Source organism: Scleropages formosus, chromosome 16 (genome assembly GCF_900964775.1).
Source record: "Scleropages formosus chromosome 16, fSclFor1.1, whole genome shotgun sequence".
NCBI classification, from domain to species: Eukaryota; Metazoa; Chordata; class Actinopteri; order Osteoglossiformes; family Osteoglossidae; genus Scleropages; species Scleropages formosus.
Genome location: NC_041821.1, coordinates 16,000,700 through 16,016,282, shown reverse-complemented (window position 1 = coordinate 16,016,282; position 15,583 = coordinate 16,000,700). Strand labels below are relative to the sequence as shown.

Here is a 15,583-nt window from a genome sequence, read left to right as displayed (position 1 = left end):
CCAGGAAGGGAATTTAATCTTTATCTTCTCAGTGTGCAGCTGTGGGTTTGGACCCAATGTGGTGCTAGAACAGACTGTTAGCACAAAGGCTTTATTTGTCACACCACTTTCTTCATTTTCCTCTGATCTTCCTCAGACTGTGCATCCTTTAGAGACCTCTTTTTACCCCCTTTACATTCATTTATTTATTAATTTGACACTTTTCCCCAAAGCAGACTAGTTATTTATATTATGATATATATTTACATATTATTATAAAGCTGGGAGAGGGCATGGTGGCACAGTGGGTTGGACTGGGTCCTACTCTCTGGTGGGTCTGGGGTTCGAGTCCCGCTTGGGGTGCCTTATGACAGACTGGTGTCCTGTCCTGGGTGTGTCCCCTCCCCCTCCTGCCTTATGCCCTGTGTTGCCGGGTTAGGCTCCGGCTCCCCCCGACCCCACTCGGGACAAGCGGTTCAGACAGTGTGTGCGCATGTATATAAAGCTGGGTAGTTTTTACCTTGTTAGTTCAGTGCAAGTACCTTTGTCAAGGGTACTACAGCAAAGGGTAGTGTTCAAAACTAGGCTCAAGACAGTGTCTCTAAGCACTGCGCCACCTGCTGTCCTGCTTCAATTCCTAAGTCCCTTTACCCCCATCTCCTCTTTTTTAACCCCTATACCCTCGACTTCTCTTTTTGCCCTATTTACCTTCTGCCTCCCCTTTTAGCCCCTTTACCTTCTCACTCCTCTTTTACCGTTTTACCCTCTAACTGCTGCTTTGTCCTTTTTACCCTTCCACCGGTTTCGATCGCTAAGTGTTCCCCTCCTGTGAACCTTGTAAAGGGATTAATCACCCCAGTGAAGAATTTACCCTGGTGATAAGAGGCTGCTGCTGCGGGCTCATTAGGAGTTTGTTAGCCATGAGATTTGCCTGTTTCCCTGCGTGCTGCTTAGAGATGAGCTGCTACTCCTCGGGAAGCAGAGCGCCGCACGGGGGTCACGTTGGCTGAATTTCTGTTTCTCCTCCTATGGGCCAAGGATCCGCTATGGATCCGCACCCTGTTCCCTCCGCTCTTTCCCCAAAAGAACACCTGTGCTTCTACCCGGCCCGTGTTCTGCATCTCGAGAGGCCGAGCCGTGTGAAGGAGGAAAGGTCCTGATCCATTCCAGGATGCCATCTTTAAAGCCCTACTGCTGGCTCCCAGCGATGCCCCTAGATTGTACTCTGCGGTGTAGTCGTCAAGGCAACGCGTTTGCGTAACAACATCATACCAGCAGCAACCCGACAACTTCCTTCTGACGTTATGAAGGAGTCCTGCTGTATCTGAAGAGTCCGAAAGGTCACTGAAGGTCGCATGAGAAACACCTGCTCATCTCGTTTTTTTTCTCCCAGGTTCTAAATATAGTTGATTTTGTAAAGATTGTGTATTTTCCTGTTTGCTGTGTATTTTACAGTATTTACTGTAAAATGCTGTAATTGTTGAACCTTGAGTGTGAGTCACCAGCGCCCCCCCCCCCCCCCCCCGACCGCTGTCACGCGAGCACGTCGGGCCGCATTTGCATGAGCGCTGCTCCAGAAATCTCGGCGAGGCTCTCGAGAAGCGACGCGCGCGGCATTTTAATAACGGCTTATTTCTCTCCTTCTGCAGTTAGAACACAGCGTGTGCGAACAAACTCTCCTCTTGCAGTGCTGTTATTGTGATTTCTCTCCTGTTGCACTGCTGTTCTCGCACCTCCGCTCCCGTCGCGCATCGCCCCGGCATAGCGCTGGTGTAGTCAAGCGTGGGCGGAGAAGATCAGCGCACATTCGATCAGAAGCAAACCGAAAAAGGCGTCATCGGGGGGCAGGGCAAGGCTCGGCGAACCCGGCACCAGACTCGGGAGTGCGCTCGAAACTTGTTTCTCTCTCTCTCTTTGGCGAACTAGGTCATATGCAAATGCACCTGGGCGTGATGGCGCAGCAAGCGGAGGGAGGGGGTTCATCCGCTGTGGAGAAAGTGCGAGTTCACGAGTCACCCAGAAGTGGCGAGTACAGGGAGCCTTTGGTCCCGAGGAGAACATCGACAGTGGCGCAGCCAAGCAGTTCAGTAACAGTTCAAGGGTCAACCCCCCGGGGCGATAAAACCAGTTTTCCCGACAGATTAAAGCCTTCTTTATACCTCTTGACACCTGAATGGAGTCTCAGATCATCGGAAACCACTCGTCCCACATGGGGTCGCGGGGAGCCGGAGCCTAACCCAGCAATACAGGGCTAAAGGCTGCAGGGGGAGGGGACAGCAGTCCGTCGCAGGGCACCCCAAGCAGGACTCGAACCCCAGACCCACTGGAGAGCAGGCCCCAGTCAAACCCACTGCACCACTGCACCACTGCACCTCCCCAAATGGAGTCTGAATTGTGAAAAAGTTTTGAGTGGCTCACTGACCCTTCTGAGAACCAGTTGCTCATTTTGTCTGCTCTGGAAGACACGTGTTGTAAAGTGTGTCTCCCAAACAATACATGCTCCAATTCTGAGCCCTAATGTACATTACAGAGAACAGTCTTTGCTTTATTAATGTTTAGGGGAGGGGCTTAGAAATTCTGTAAATTTAAGCACATCTGGAGTTTAATTGGAGGGCAATGAGCTGATGGTCTTCCTCAGCTTGCACATGAAAATAGAGACCCTTCCGTCCGCGGCCTCTCCTCTCCGTTACAGCAACAAAATGCCCACTGTGTGTGTGAATGGGAGCTGCATGGGCCCGATTCCTGGTGTGTGTATATGTGTGTGCATGTGTCTGTTTATTTGGCTGGCTTCTTGATGATCCCACACACAAAAGAGCCAAAATCAAAATCTATAAGGTTTTCAGTTCTGGCTCTAATGTAGTGGAATTGTCTCCCTCTGTCACTCAGAACTGCTGAAGATCTCTCTCAGCAGTCAAGAAGAGTCTCACTTCTCTCTGGACCTCCTGTCAGCTCTATATGTTTGCATTATTGCCACAATTTCCTTTGTAGTTTCTATGACTTTGATATGCAGATACCCATGAAATGTATGCTGCTGTAAACTGTGGTATCAGACAAACTGACTGTACTTTGAGAATCACGTGTCTATATTGCCCCGTCTGCTGGTGAAAAGCACTGTTGTTTTCGCTGAGCTGTTCATCGCTTTGGAGAAAAGCGTCTGCTAAATGATGAAATGTAAACGTTAGTGTGTGAACAAGAAGAAGGGAGATGACAGCTGAGCTATAGGAGCATGAGCAGCATGGTGAGTTTATTTGTGTCCTTGGGTGTCAAGCTCCACGATCTTGTGTTCCTCTGCAGGGAGACAGACTGAGAATTGTGTGTTTTCCTCTTTGGAACAAGGCAGGTGGTAAATACATTCTGCCAAGACGCACACACACACACACGCACACACACACACACGCACACACACACACACACACGCACACACACACAGACCCACACGCTCACTCACAGCCTCCGGGTGTGACACACCCACACAAAGTGCACAGCTCCAACACACGTGATTACAGTTCTCACACTCACACACAAGCTACGTACAGCAAGTTCTCCCTCTCACACACACACACACACACACACAAACAAACAAACAAAAAGTCTAATTATAATGCAGCCAATAGAATTATGGTACCAGACTCGCATTCACAGCTTCCAGTCCTAGCACATACACGCACGCGTGCACAGACACACGCACGTAGATACCATGAATCTCTCATCTCTCATCCATGGAGTTATGCGGAGATGCCACTGCTCTCCCAAGAGCACCAAACCAGAGCTTTGAAACTGAGGGCAGAAAGGGCTAGAGGCTGACTGTCGCTCTGACGGTCCTCCTTCCTACCCAGGGTAACACCTGATGGAGAGCAAAGCAGCATTTCAGGCCTAGTATCCCGGGAGGGGTTAGGGTTAGGGTTTTGATGAGGTTTATGATGATGCTTATTATAATCTGTAGATGAGCAGCTGCTCTCATGTGTTGAGGGCACGCTTAACTCGCTTCATTGCTGGTTACTCTGTTCACTTACACGGTGCGGGAAGCCATTAACCTTTTGTTTCGGATCGCTTGCGGTTCAAGGGAGTTTGAACCACGTTTCGCACTCTGCTCCGCGGACGACGGTAACGCGGGCATCGCTGCCAAAGCGGGGCCTTTCTGGCAAGACTCAGCAGTCGTCACGGCAGCAACGAGGGGGCTGGAAAATCCCCGGCCGCTCTCCCTTATCCGCCGACGCTGGGTTCAGGCCCCGCAGAGCGCGGTGGAGGAGATGTGGGAGCCTGGCAGGCACAGGAGGGGGACACTAGAGGGCAGAGGGAGGCAGCGGAAGCCCGACAGGATCGGATCTGACCCCCAAACCCCTGCGGGTGACGCTAAGCAGCCTGTTCCTCACGACGGGTGATGCAAGGTGTGTCGCAGCCGCCGCCTCGGTTACTCTCGCTCCGGGGGTTAGATCAGCTCCCTATAGTGCAGCGGAGCATTTTCGATTTGTTGTTGTTTTGTTTTGTTTACTTTCGTTTAGTTTCAAGGAGCAGCAGAAATTGAGGGCAGGAAGGGCTGGATGTTGACTGACAGCCGGCGGTTTGGATGGAGCTCGGCGCTCTTTACACCTCTCCGAGGAGGAATGTGTAGGGAGGCGAGGGGAGGCGCGGCCCCGCCGGCAATGATAAATTATTCAAGATTAACGTCTTGGAATCAGAGAGACGATAGTGCCCCTGACATGGGGTGGGGGAAGGGGGAGGGAAGTATGAGAAATAGGAAATGGGCTAATGGAGAGGGAGTGCGGCATGCTTAGGGTTGGGGAAGGCATTCCCAGATGGCGTTGGGGTCAGAGGTTCACAACTGCCATGTGCAAAAGCAGTTCATCTGCACATGACTAGACGTTGGGTGGCCAAATACCGGACAGCCCAGAGCCCCACAATACTGTTTTTTGATATACATTTTCCAGAATTACTAAAAAAAAAAAAAGGAAAAAATGGGAAAGTGGAACACAACTTTTTTTTTTTTTTAAATCACTCTGTTTCAAAATACTGATTTACATGCATAAAACATTTAATGACATTAAAATTTTTATTATACATGCAGATTTGGTAAGGGAGTGCTGTAAACACAGCTCCGTGTTCTAACCCGGCATCATGATCATTAGTAATTTTTCCCTTGAGTGGCTAGGTAATTGACGAGATAAATGAAATTGCTTAATGAACTTTTTAAATGACTTTAAAAATGATGTAAATTAAATATTACACCTGGAATGAGCGGTCAGTCAAATGAACAGACCCTCACCCCCTTATTAGTGCAGTCATGTGTAGATGGACTGCGGCACCAGGGCGCTGGGTCGTGCCCACCTGTCTATGAGTTTAACACCTCATCCCCGAAACGGAGGGAAAACGCAAACCGAACAGAAGATGTGGAAACACTGAACCCATAAAGAACGGGATCGTTTTTTCTCGCCATACCTCATGAGGAAGACAATTTTTTTTCCATTTTTACTCTTGCTGACTACCCTGTTTTTATCAACGAATCCCAGCGTAGCCACAGGCAAAGCTACAGGCTCCAGTGTCATTAAGGGCTTTAAACTGTAGAGCTCCATTATGAGTCCTCTTAAACTGCGGGCTCATGGGGTCGTGGTGGACCTCATCCATGACCGCTATGGATTCCCCGCCAAAGCTCAATCCTTTTTTGGTCTCATTTGAATGCTGTATTATTTTTATTTCTCATCTCTGGGGTTTCTGTAGATCCGAGACATCACGTTGTCCGCTATGGAAACCTGCTGGACGGTGGGTTGTGTCGGTAGGTGCCCGTTCTTCCGCTCCAGATCCCAGACTGAGGTGCTTGGATGCCGGAGGCTGACCTGGATAGCTGAAGCGCTCAGGGGCCACCCTACTGGGAAGGATGGGATATCACAATGAACCTCACTAACCTGAATCTGTGCTCAAGTGACATCCTTACTCCACTCAGTCACGGGTCTGCTGTACACCACGTTCGTGCATTGTGCCTCACTTGAAGACGAAAAGCATTCCTTCCCATGACATTTCTGGAAACCGCAGCTGGTAAAATATGACACTTAAATTTCTGCTTCAGTATGGAAACCCACCACCTACATTACTGGATTGTGTCTTCTTCGCCGGAGCCCCGATGGGCCGCATTCTTACATCCAGAAGCCTGCGTCCACACACCTGTCTTCCTGTTACATTTCATTGTCCTCTGATATTGTATCAGTGGTTATGTACATCTACCTGGCCTGTAGGTGGCGTAACGATTAAAAATCAAAATAGAGCACAGAAGATATTTGTTTACTCAACTACACACACACACACACACACACGCACTGACTGAAACTGCTTGTCCCAAGCGGGGTTGCGGTGAACCGGAACCTAACCTGGCAGCCCAGGGCGCAGGGCTGGAAGGGGAGGGGACGCACCCAGGGCGGCATGCCAGTCCACTGCAAGGCACCTCAAGCAGAACTCAAACCCCATACCTGCTAGAGAGCAGGACCCAACCAAACCCACTGCGCCACTCCGCCACTGCGCCACCGCACCCCCCTTTACTCAACTATTTTTGGGAAATCATCAACACCTACAGTATAAACTGGCTAAATGCACAAAAATGTTGGCTTTGTATAAAAAATGCTTTTTATAAATGTCTTTTTTTGGCCTTTTTCTTTTTCCTGTTTATGTTATAAATGCATCTGTGTGCAGCAGCCCACAGGCGTTCTGCCATTTATTTGCTCAGCAGTTGCCGCTGTCCAAGGTGACTTACGTAGATGACAGATTAGCACTTCACCAGCTGCTTCTACAGCTGCATTTTTAGGGAAGCAATCTGACCGCTTTATACCTGGGATCCTTGGGTCGTTGGCTCTCCCACGTGTTTCACAGACAGCGTCGCACACGCTGCTGGCTCCGTTTTGTGTGTTTCTGTATTGAGTGATTGTATGGAGCACTCGACCCACCTGACCCACGTCTCTCCCCTCTCCCAGGACAGCGATGAGAATGCAGTGGACCAGAACAAGTGCTGCACCCTCTGCAACATGTTCTTCACTTCAGCCATCGTCGCCCAGTCCCACTACCAGGGCAAGACGCACGCCAAGCGGGTCCGCCTGGTCTTGGGCGAGCCCCCCAGCATGCCTCCTCCCACAGGTAAGGGCACTCCGAACAGCCCTGCTTCCCATCCAAGGAGGGTTAAAAAGCACATGATCCTGGTCAGGGGCTCACTCACCGTACAGATGTGCAACCCCAATAATGGCTCAGTGGCTGGCCATGAACTTTGGACTCGCGGGACCCAGGTTCAAGTCCCCCTCCCCCCATGTATTGGATTGGATCTCATCCCTTCCCTTCATGCAGCTCTGCTTGTCACATGTCAGCTGGGTGCAAGGAGCACAAACACGCTACCGCTGGATCATCTGTAGCGATGGCTGTGATTCGGACAACTTGTAGGGGCTGGGGGCACGAAGGGATCAAGCATAGCTCTCTGTCGTGGCTTGTCGGCAAGCAAGTGTGATGCTGGACCTGTCTCTGAGATGCCCACACACTCACACAACTGGTGTGGAGCACGATCAGCGCGCTGCGCCATAGAGTCTTTTATCAAGCAACACGACAGATCAGATGCACTCCTGTCTACGGGAAAGGTGCTCGTCATTACAACACCCCACATTCGTGTGTCGCTCTCCCGCGAGTCATCGCTAATTGGTTGTCGTGTCCAATATTCCCAGCGTGGCATAAAGCAGGGTGTGACAACGGTTAGCCTGTCCACACACGGCTCAGGGGCAGCCCTTTTCCAAACTCCCCGTTGCTTACACACACTAGAGGATGGCTTTCCGGGAAGGGCAGAACACATCCTGTAGGCTGTCAACCTCTTTACTACAACAGCAGAGCTCTGGGCAGAGAGGCAGGGGGTGGGGGAGGGGGGTCTGCAGGGGTTGGGGCTCGCTTCCAACCTCAAGTCAATTCAGGTGAGCACATGTACTCTCCGTTTTCTAAAACTAAATCAGAAAATGTCACGCATAGTGGAAAAAAAACAATCCGGAGCTAAAAAAAAATTCTCATGCCTTTACGTGGATATTATTATCGAACAACTTTCACCATCATCTAAGACTGAAGGGATTTAGATTTTTTGTTGTAATGAAAGATTGTATGTGTGTATTTTTTTTTTTTTTTTGCACCAATGTAAAGGGAGAAGCTTTTGGGTCTTTAAAACCTCTGTTTTTCCATGGATTTGCTGGGACAAATTGTCGCAGCCTCCAACTGTTCCTTTGAACACATAATTTCTCATTTCGGGAACAGAATCGCATGACTCCGACAGTGCCGTTTTCTCACGGCATGCCGTCCTAAACACCCGCGATGTTATAGATAATGAATGTTTTCCCAACACCGGCTGTGCTCCAGACAAAAACGAATAGGTACAAGTAAAACTGGAGCAGCATGTTTTTTGGGGCCAATTTCACTCGGTCCGCATAGGCAACAGGTCTGCTACCAAAACCCTTCAGCAGGATTTCCCAAAACTGAGGTTTTTCATTCTGATAATTAATCAATTGAGGTTGAGGTAATAAATAATGGGGGGCGCGGTGGTGCAGTGGGTTGGACCGGGTCCTACTCTCCGGTGGGTCTGGGGTTCGAGTCCCGCTTGGGGTGCTTTGCGACGGACTGGCGTCCCGTCCTGGGTGTGTCCCCTCCCCCTCTGGCCTTACGCCCTGTGTTACTGGGTAGGCTCCGGTTCCCCGCGACCCTGCATGGGACAAGCGGTTCTGAAGATGTGTGTGTGTGTAATAAATAGTTGAATTAAATTCATTAATTGATCCCACTTCCCATTGTTGTACCCTTGATCAAGGTACTTATCTCGAATGACTCTGGCAAAAAATAACCCTGCTGTGTAAGTTCAGGTCTGGTCTGGGTAGCAGTTTGTGGTCCAGTTCTTCCCCTCTTGTGGATCGCAAGCAAAGAAGTTTCAGCAGAACCAGTGAGTTTCGGATCCAGCCAAGCGAGCAGTGCTCCATTAAGTTAGCTGAATTTCTACTGAACTTCAACCTTCTGTGAAAATGGAATCTAAGAATCCCAATTATTCAGCCTACTTTTCTGGATGAGTATGGCCTTAATGGAAGACCCAACCGAGAATAAAATAAAAATTTCCAGTTCAGAGTAATGTATGGCTTATCAAGGTGCAAAAAAACCGAGCATTTTCAATGCTTCAAGTATCCAGCTTTTTAACAGTTACGCATATCATTATGTTTTAACTGTTTCCTGCTCGTCAGTATAGTTGGAGTGACACTGACCCTGGGAATTGGTTGGACACACACAGGGGGTTCATTGCAGATAACCCACATGATCACTCAGAGTAAATCATCATCTGAAAAACATTACTTTTGTACTTTCATATTACTATTGCAATGTGGGACAAAACCTTAGAAACAAGAGGAAACCCACAAGAAGATGGGCAGACCCAGGGACAGATTCGCACCTATACTTTTTCACCCCTGACAAAGCATCTCTGTGTGATGTACCACTGTGTAATGTTCTTTTTCTTGGAAAAACATAAAGAGCATCTCAGTCTTCCAGACTAATGCGAAATGGTAGTGATGACAGGGATCAGTCCAAGTGCTCACTTTCAGTGCTCTTCAGTGGGATATCTAAGGTCCAACGTTCGCACTCATTTTTGGTCTGAGGTTGCTTGGTCCTTCTTTGTTATTGCAGAATTTCTACCTGATGAGTGATATGAGATGGAGATTGTTGTGTGGTTATTGGTGTTCTTCATATTTGAGTGAGTCTCAGAGTTTTCATCTTCAATGATTCTGTAATGATTCCACCATTAAGAAACACTGATCCTCTGGGCTGTACAGTGGGTTGGACTGGGTCCTGCTCTCTGGTGGGTTTGGGGTTCGAGTCCTGCTTGGGGTGCCTTGTGATGGACTGGCGTCCTGTCCTGGGTGTGTCCCCTCCCCCTCCGGCCCCCCACCCTGTGTTGCCAGGCTAGTCTCTGGCTCCCTGCGATCCCGTATGGGACAAACGGCTCAGATTGTGTGTGTGTGTGAGTGAGATCTTCTAGAACTACAGTACCAGTCAAAAATTTGAGAACACATAGGAAACTCTCTCATACCCAAGGTACAGCCATTTGGGTTACAAGAATTTTAATTTGATACCTTGACTTGGGCATGCAGGGCATTTCTTTGCATTTCCAAGAACTAAAATTGTTATTTCATGTACCCCCTGACACCTGAGCAGAGCAAAGCCACGACCACCATGTGGTCCTCTTCACACTTTTACTTTGGTTTGTGCTGTGTTCTTTTCACCGAAACTCTATATAGGATTTAAATGTTCATTAATGCTTACAGCACATGGTCCCTAAGAGTGTGCTCATCTAGATGACGATAATGAGTCACGCAGGCAGTTTTTTTGTGGAAGATTTTGAACTTCCCCTGACGCTGGCCATCTGCGATGCCTGAACAACGGCCTGTGGAGAGAGAACAGACATGGGTACAGTTGTATCAAGGAGATGTGGAGGATGGTGGTGCCTTTCCTGCCAAGTGAGCCCCATGGACCAGAAGGGTGTAAAGGGAATCTTAGATTTTTTTTTTTTTTGTGCTGGTAAATCAAGAGCGATGATGATGATGATGTGCTGGATCATTGTGGTGGACCTTTATGGGCGTTGCAGGTTGTAAATGCTTTCAACAGCACTGGACCTAATGGACTGACTGCTGGGGATTATTCCTCAAAATATTTTTTCCAGCACAAGCCTTAAAGCTGAAAACAATAAAAGATACATTTCTCCAAGACATGCAACAAATAAGGCACTTTTCTGCCCTCTCAAACCCAATTTAAGTCCCCTTTAGTGTCTCATCATCCCGTGCTTTATCTTTTGTTTTTCACCTCTGTGCCCTTGTGTGGTTTGGGGTGGTTGTTACCAAGGCAACACACTTACCTGTTGCCCAGAGGGCCTCTTTCCAGCTCAGACCTTCTGGAACCTTCCATTAGTCTAAGACTAGTATATTTTGGTGTCTCCTGTGCTTCAGCGACCGCCTCCTGACCCCTCCCTGACCTCACCCCAGCTCCCAGACGACAGAGAATCCCCGTGCTCTGATTTGTTCTCGGATGAGGTATTCTGGTAGAATGACCTCACATATCCCTGTGCTGTTTCCTCCATGCCTTGCAGACTGTGCCCCCGGCACTCCGCAGCCCGTGGACCTCGCCCTGGCCCCCGCCCCACCGCCACCGCCGCTCGTGCCCCCCTCGTGGCCTCTGCTGGCCAATGGCGAAGCGGGGAAGTACTGCTGCCTGTGTGGGGCCTGGTTCAACAACCCGCTGATGGCGCAGCAGCACTATGAGGGCAAGAAGCACAAGCGCAATGCAGCACGGGCAAGGCTACTGGAGCAGCTGGCGGGCAGCCTTGGTGCCACAGAAACCACAGGTCAGTTGGGGGTCTCCATGACATCACAGGTTTCAGTGTGTGACACTGCCATCATGTCACATGGGCCCCCCTCCTTCAAATTACAGTTCATTTGCCTATGACTGGATCTTGAGTGACCAGATATAGGACTGACTGCCAGCCCAGTGCATCATAATGTTATTTTTAAAATATATTTTCGAGAATTAAAAAAAAAGAAAAAAAACCTGTCTCAAAACACAAGTGCAACGCACATTGTTAAAAGAAAAATCACTTTATTTCAGTGTTGGTGAATGATTTATTTGCACAGAACTTTTTCAATAAAATAGTGTATTTAATACTGTGCCATCTTCCAACACAGTGTGTGTATTTTATTGTCTTGTCAAACTGTGCTGTTTTGCCAAAATAAAAGAAAAATTATGTACATATAACAACTTTAATATAATGTCATAATGACTTACGAAAATCACGTTATTGTTCAATGACCTGTCAATCACTGACTGTACTTCCGGGATCTGGTCATGTGACTGTCCTGTCATTCCAAAGTGTTTTGTGTGTTACTTTATGAAATCATCGACGAAACAGTTCATTAAGTGATTCCTTTTACAATCTGAGTTTCATTTCAGATTAACCTCTTAATTATGATGCTATGTTGGAAGATGGTGCACTGTTTATGACACACGTGTGACGCTCTTACCGCAGCTGCGTTTTAAATGAAATATTTTTATTTTATTATTCAAAGTTTTTCAAATAAAGTGTTTTTTTAAACCCTTTTTGTTTCATCCCACCACTCTCTCAAGAGTGATCATAATGCCGTGTTGTCAGATGGCACAGCACGGATGAATGAACTGTACTTTAAGTCATGTCAGCAGTGAGGGGCAGAGGTCAAGCCAATCCAGATTCAGTCAGCTAACAGCTAGCCACACACACACACACACACACACACACACACAGAGTCAGTACTGCCGCAGTGCACTTGTGTGTTTTCCTTGCAAACAGTCTTTGGAGCCCCTTCAGTTGGAGACATTTCTAAGCTCCGAGGCTCATGCACGTTTCAGGGCGATGTCTCCGTTTAACGTAGCAACGTGCATTAAGTGACATGACACACAGTGTTGCCCCGGGACTTAATTGGACTAAACTCTGAGTCACGGCGCCATGGTGCTCTGGGCTTCGACCGCGCGTCGTGTCCAATACACTCGCGCACTCCTTATTTCTTGCGTGTGACCCAGATCCGCACGTCTTGCGGTGGTCCCGGGGATGGATAGGCTCCAGTGGCCCCTACGTGAGGAGGGCTATGTACAGCTGAAGAACGCTCAATTGTTAGTTGTATTTCGGGCCGGTGAAACGAGTTTGTTATAGAACCCGAGGCTCCCGTTCTGCTGCTGGGATGATGGCGTTCACCTTCCGCTGAGGCCGGTCATGCAGGAGGCTGCCAGGCAGATGGATGAGGGCTGAGGTTCTTAAGGACAATGGGAGGCAGTCAACCGTTTGTATTTTCAGGAGGTCTTTTAAGGCCTCTCTGGTTGAGACAGAGTCTCCATCCCCCCTCTCACCCCTCGTTTCTAGAACCAATTAGGGGTTTCCTGAACCTTAAAGAGCACGCTCGACTGCACTTCCACCTGAGTGACCGCGCCTCTGCCGGTGACGCAAATGAAATCGGGAAACAGGGCCGTGCAGCAGGGAGCCGCATGCCGGTCAAAGCGCAGCACACTCTGAAATATGCAGGAGTCTCTCAAGGTCATGGATGACGTCACAGTGGCTTTTCTACCAAATTATGCATTCGTGGTATATGTTCCTGTCCAAACCCTTGGGAACAGGCGCCCTGGGCCATGCTGTGCACCATGGGATCTGACGGTATCTCTGACACGTCTGGCTGACTGTGGAACCTGGTGCCAATCCTCCACATTCTTGGAGATGGTTTAATTAGTAGTTAAACTGCTGCAGAATAAGAAACAACAAATCTTCATTTCTCTGTTTCCAAGGATGACGAGTGCGTGTGTACGCATTGTGGGGGGGTCACCGGGAACCTGCCCTTATCTAATCCATCATTCTCGTTTGATGCCGTCACGCTGTTGAAGTGCAATACTCAGCTCCTCCGCCAAGTTCCGCCCTTCCTGCCCCCCAGCCCTCGTCAACCCGCTTTATACTTGACCCGACCTAGACCCGATGCTGGGCGAACTCCCGTGGATGCTCGCTTCTAATTGCACCGCTTCTCAGTGGGCTCACTCTTACCCCGGTCTCTCCCACCAATCGACATGGGGTGTCGCCCACAGGAGCACAACGTGTTTTCATCCTCTTCCAGAGCAGTGGCCGCACTGTCACTGAAGGGACGCCAAATAGATCAGAGCTAAACTATCTTGCTAAAGAACACGGGCAGCTCCTGCATGACATTTGCTCGCACTGAAGTTAATTTATAATTGTAATTTATAATAATAAAGTAATCCTTCACTCACTTACTCGTCCTCGGTTGTATACCGCTTATTTCACGCAGGGTCACGGTGGTGCATAAAAAAGTAACGAACTTTATTTTATGTTGCACTTTTAAAACCAGTTTCTAAAAGTGCTTCATAGTACGGAAAAGATAAATATAAATACAACAGTGCTAAAAGTTGCAATTAGCATCAGCATAAAGAAAATTAGCAGCATCAACGGAATGAAAAAGCAAACTAGTTCAAAGAAATTATAACGATAGTAAATAATAAATAATAGTGAAAGGAATGATGGGGAAACGGGGGATGAAGAAAGGACGTTTGCAGGCGTGTCACCTGGAAGCGGCGTCCCAGCCCCTCCCACTGCCAGTCCAACCATCTGGAATTGAAGGCAACGCGTGTGAAGCGATGTGAGCAAAAATACGATAAAAAATAAATGCAGTTAGATTAATTTGAATTAGTTTTTCTAAATATCCTATTTATGACCTATATGTAGTTTAGCAGTCAGTTGTTATGGTGGTCTTACACTTTCCCCTTTCTCTGCACTCCAAATACAGCGAGATGCTGTGATCGAATAAGCTTTTATGTCTCATTAAAAAGTACCAACAACAGCTCCTTCCAGCGAGCGAAACTTGAGACGGTGTGGCCCTTGTAAGCCTGCTTCTGAAGGAAAGCGGGAGAGGACACCGGAGATGAGGACAGGCCATGTGGACGTCCCCAGCCTGCCCCCACCCACCTGCACGTCTTTGGCCGTTTCGGTTTATGATCCATAAACAGCAGCAGAACCTTGGTGTGGAAAGCCTGTCTGGATCGGCCTGATAAGACAGCATGCTGTGCCTGGACTGCAGAACGCCGGCGCTCTGGACTTCACGTGCCGAAAGCCACTCTCGCTCGTGTAGAAGGGGAAGGGGGAGGGGAGTTATACATGAAAAATGGAGCATAGTGTCTGTGTTCACCTGCTAACGGGAGCCTCTAACTCAGTTTTAATGGAGAAAGATAAACACTTTATGCTTCTATAACCCCTCCCTGCATTCTCAGAATGAGTCAAACTCATATTCGCATTTATGTGCTAATGAAAGACACCCGTATGGACATGTTTCTCATTTCGAACACAGAATGAGGGGTTCCATTTGGCTGTATCAGGAGCTGGTCACGTGTCGGATGTGTGACAGTTGGATGTAAATTTGAAAATGAGACACTTTGGTAATTCACCTGACTTAATTACTGGCGTTTATGGAAGTATAATTAAATGCTCGAAGGCCTGCCGAGGCATAAATCTGAACTGATGACATTCAGCCGGTTTTAGTCTCTATGTCTGGTGTCTTCTCTAAATGAATGTAGGCGTGTGTTCTCATAATGCTAATTTGTACACAGTTTATATGGCAGGTTGATTTCGACATGTAAGAAAATGGCTTTTTTGGAGAATGAAAAAATAGAGAAAATGTTTTTCTGCGAAGGGATTTTATCGAAGAGTCAGTTCAGCAGGTGGATTAATGGTTAGTTCCGCTGCCTTTGGACTTGATGGACCCGTGTTTAAAGTGGGGTGGGATTTGGAACGAGGTTCAAATCCCACCTGCTGGCGTCGTACCCCTGATCGTACCACTGAGCCACTGAAACAATGAAAATTGCCCAGCTGCATAAAAGAGTAAATCAGTGTATGTTGTCTTAAGGGAAAGTGCCCCTGCTAAACGAATAAATGCTTATTTGGCTGATGCCTTAGTCATTTTTCTTAAAATGCAATGGGCTGCTTGAATGTACTGTGTCGTCATTATGAGACATTCGGTTTTGACAGGCCTGGAAACACAGAGACGAGACAGAAGCCTTA

The 15,583-nt window shown here is 48.2% G+C and overlaps 1 protein-coding gene across 1 annotated transcript in view; it reads left to right on the top strand.

The window, feature by feature from the left end:
• LOC108933588 (zinc finger matrin-type protein 4-like) overlaps window positions 1-15,583 on the top strand; it is a 51,041-nt gene that overhangs the window by 21,526 nt on the left and 13,932 nt on the right. The window contains exons 4-5 of the mRNA XM_029259108.1: window positions 6,936-7,095; window positions 11,099-11,353. Coding sequence (XP_029114941.1) covers window positions 6,936-7,095; window positions 11,099-11,353 — 415 coding nt within the window. The remainder of the gene's footprint in view (window positions 1-6,935; window positions 7,096-11,098; window positions 11,354-15,583) is intronic.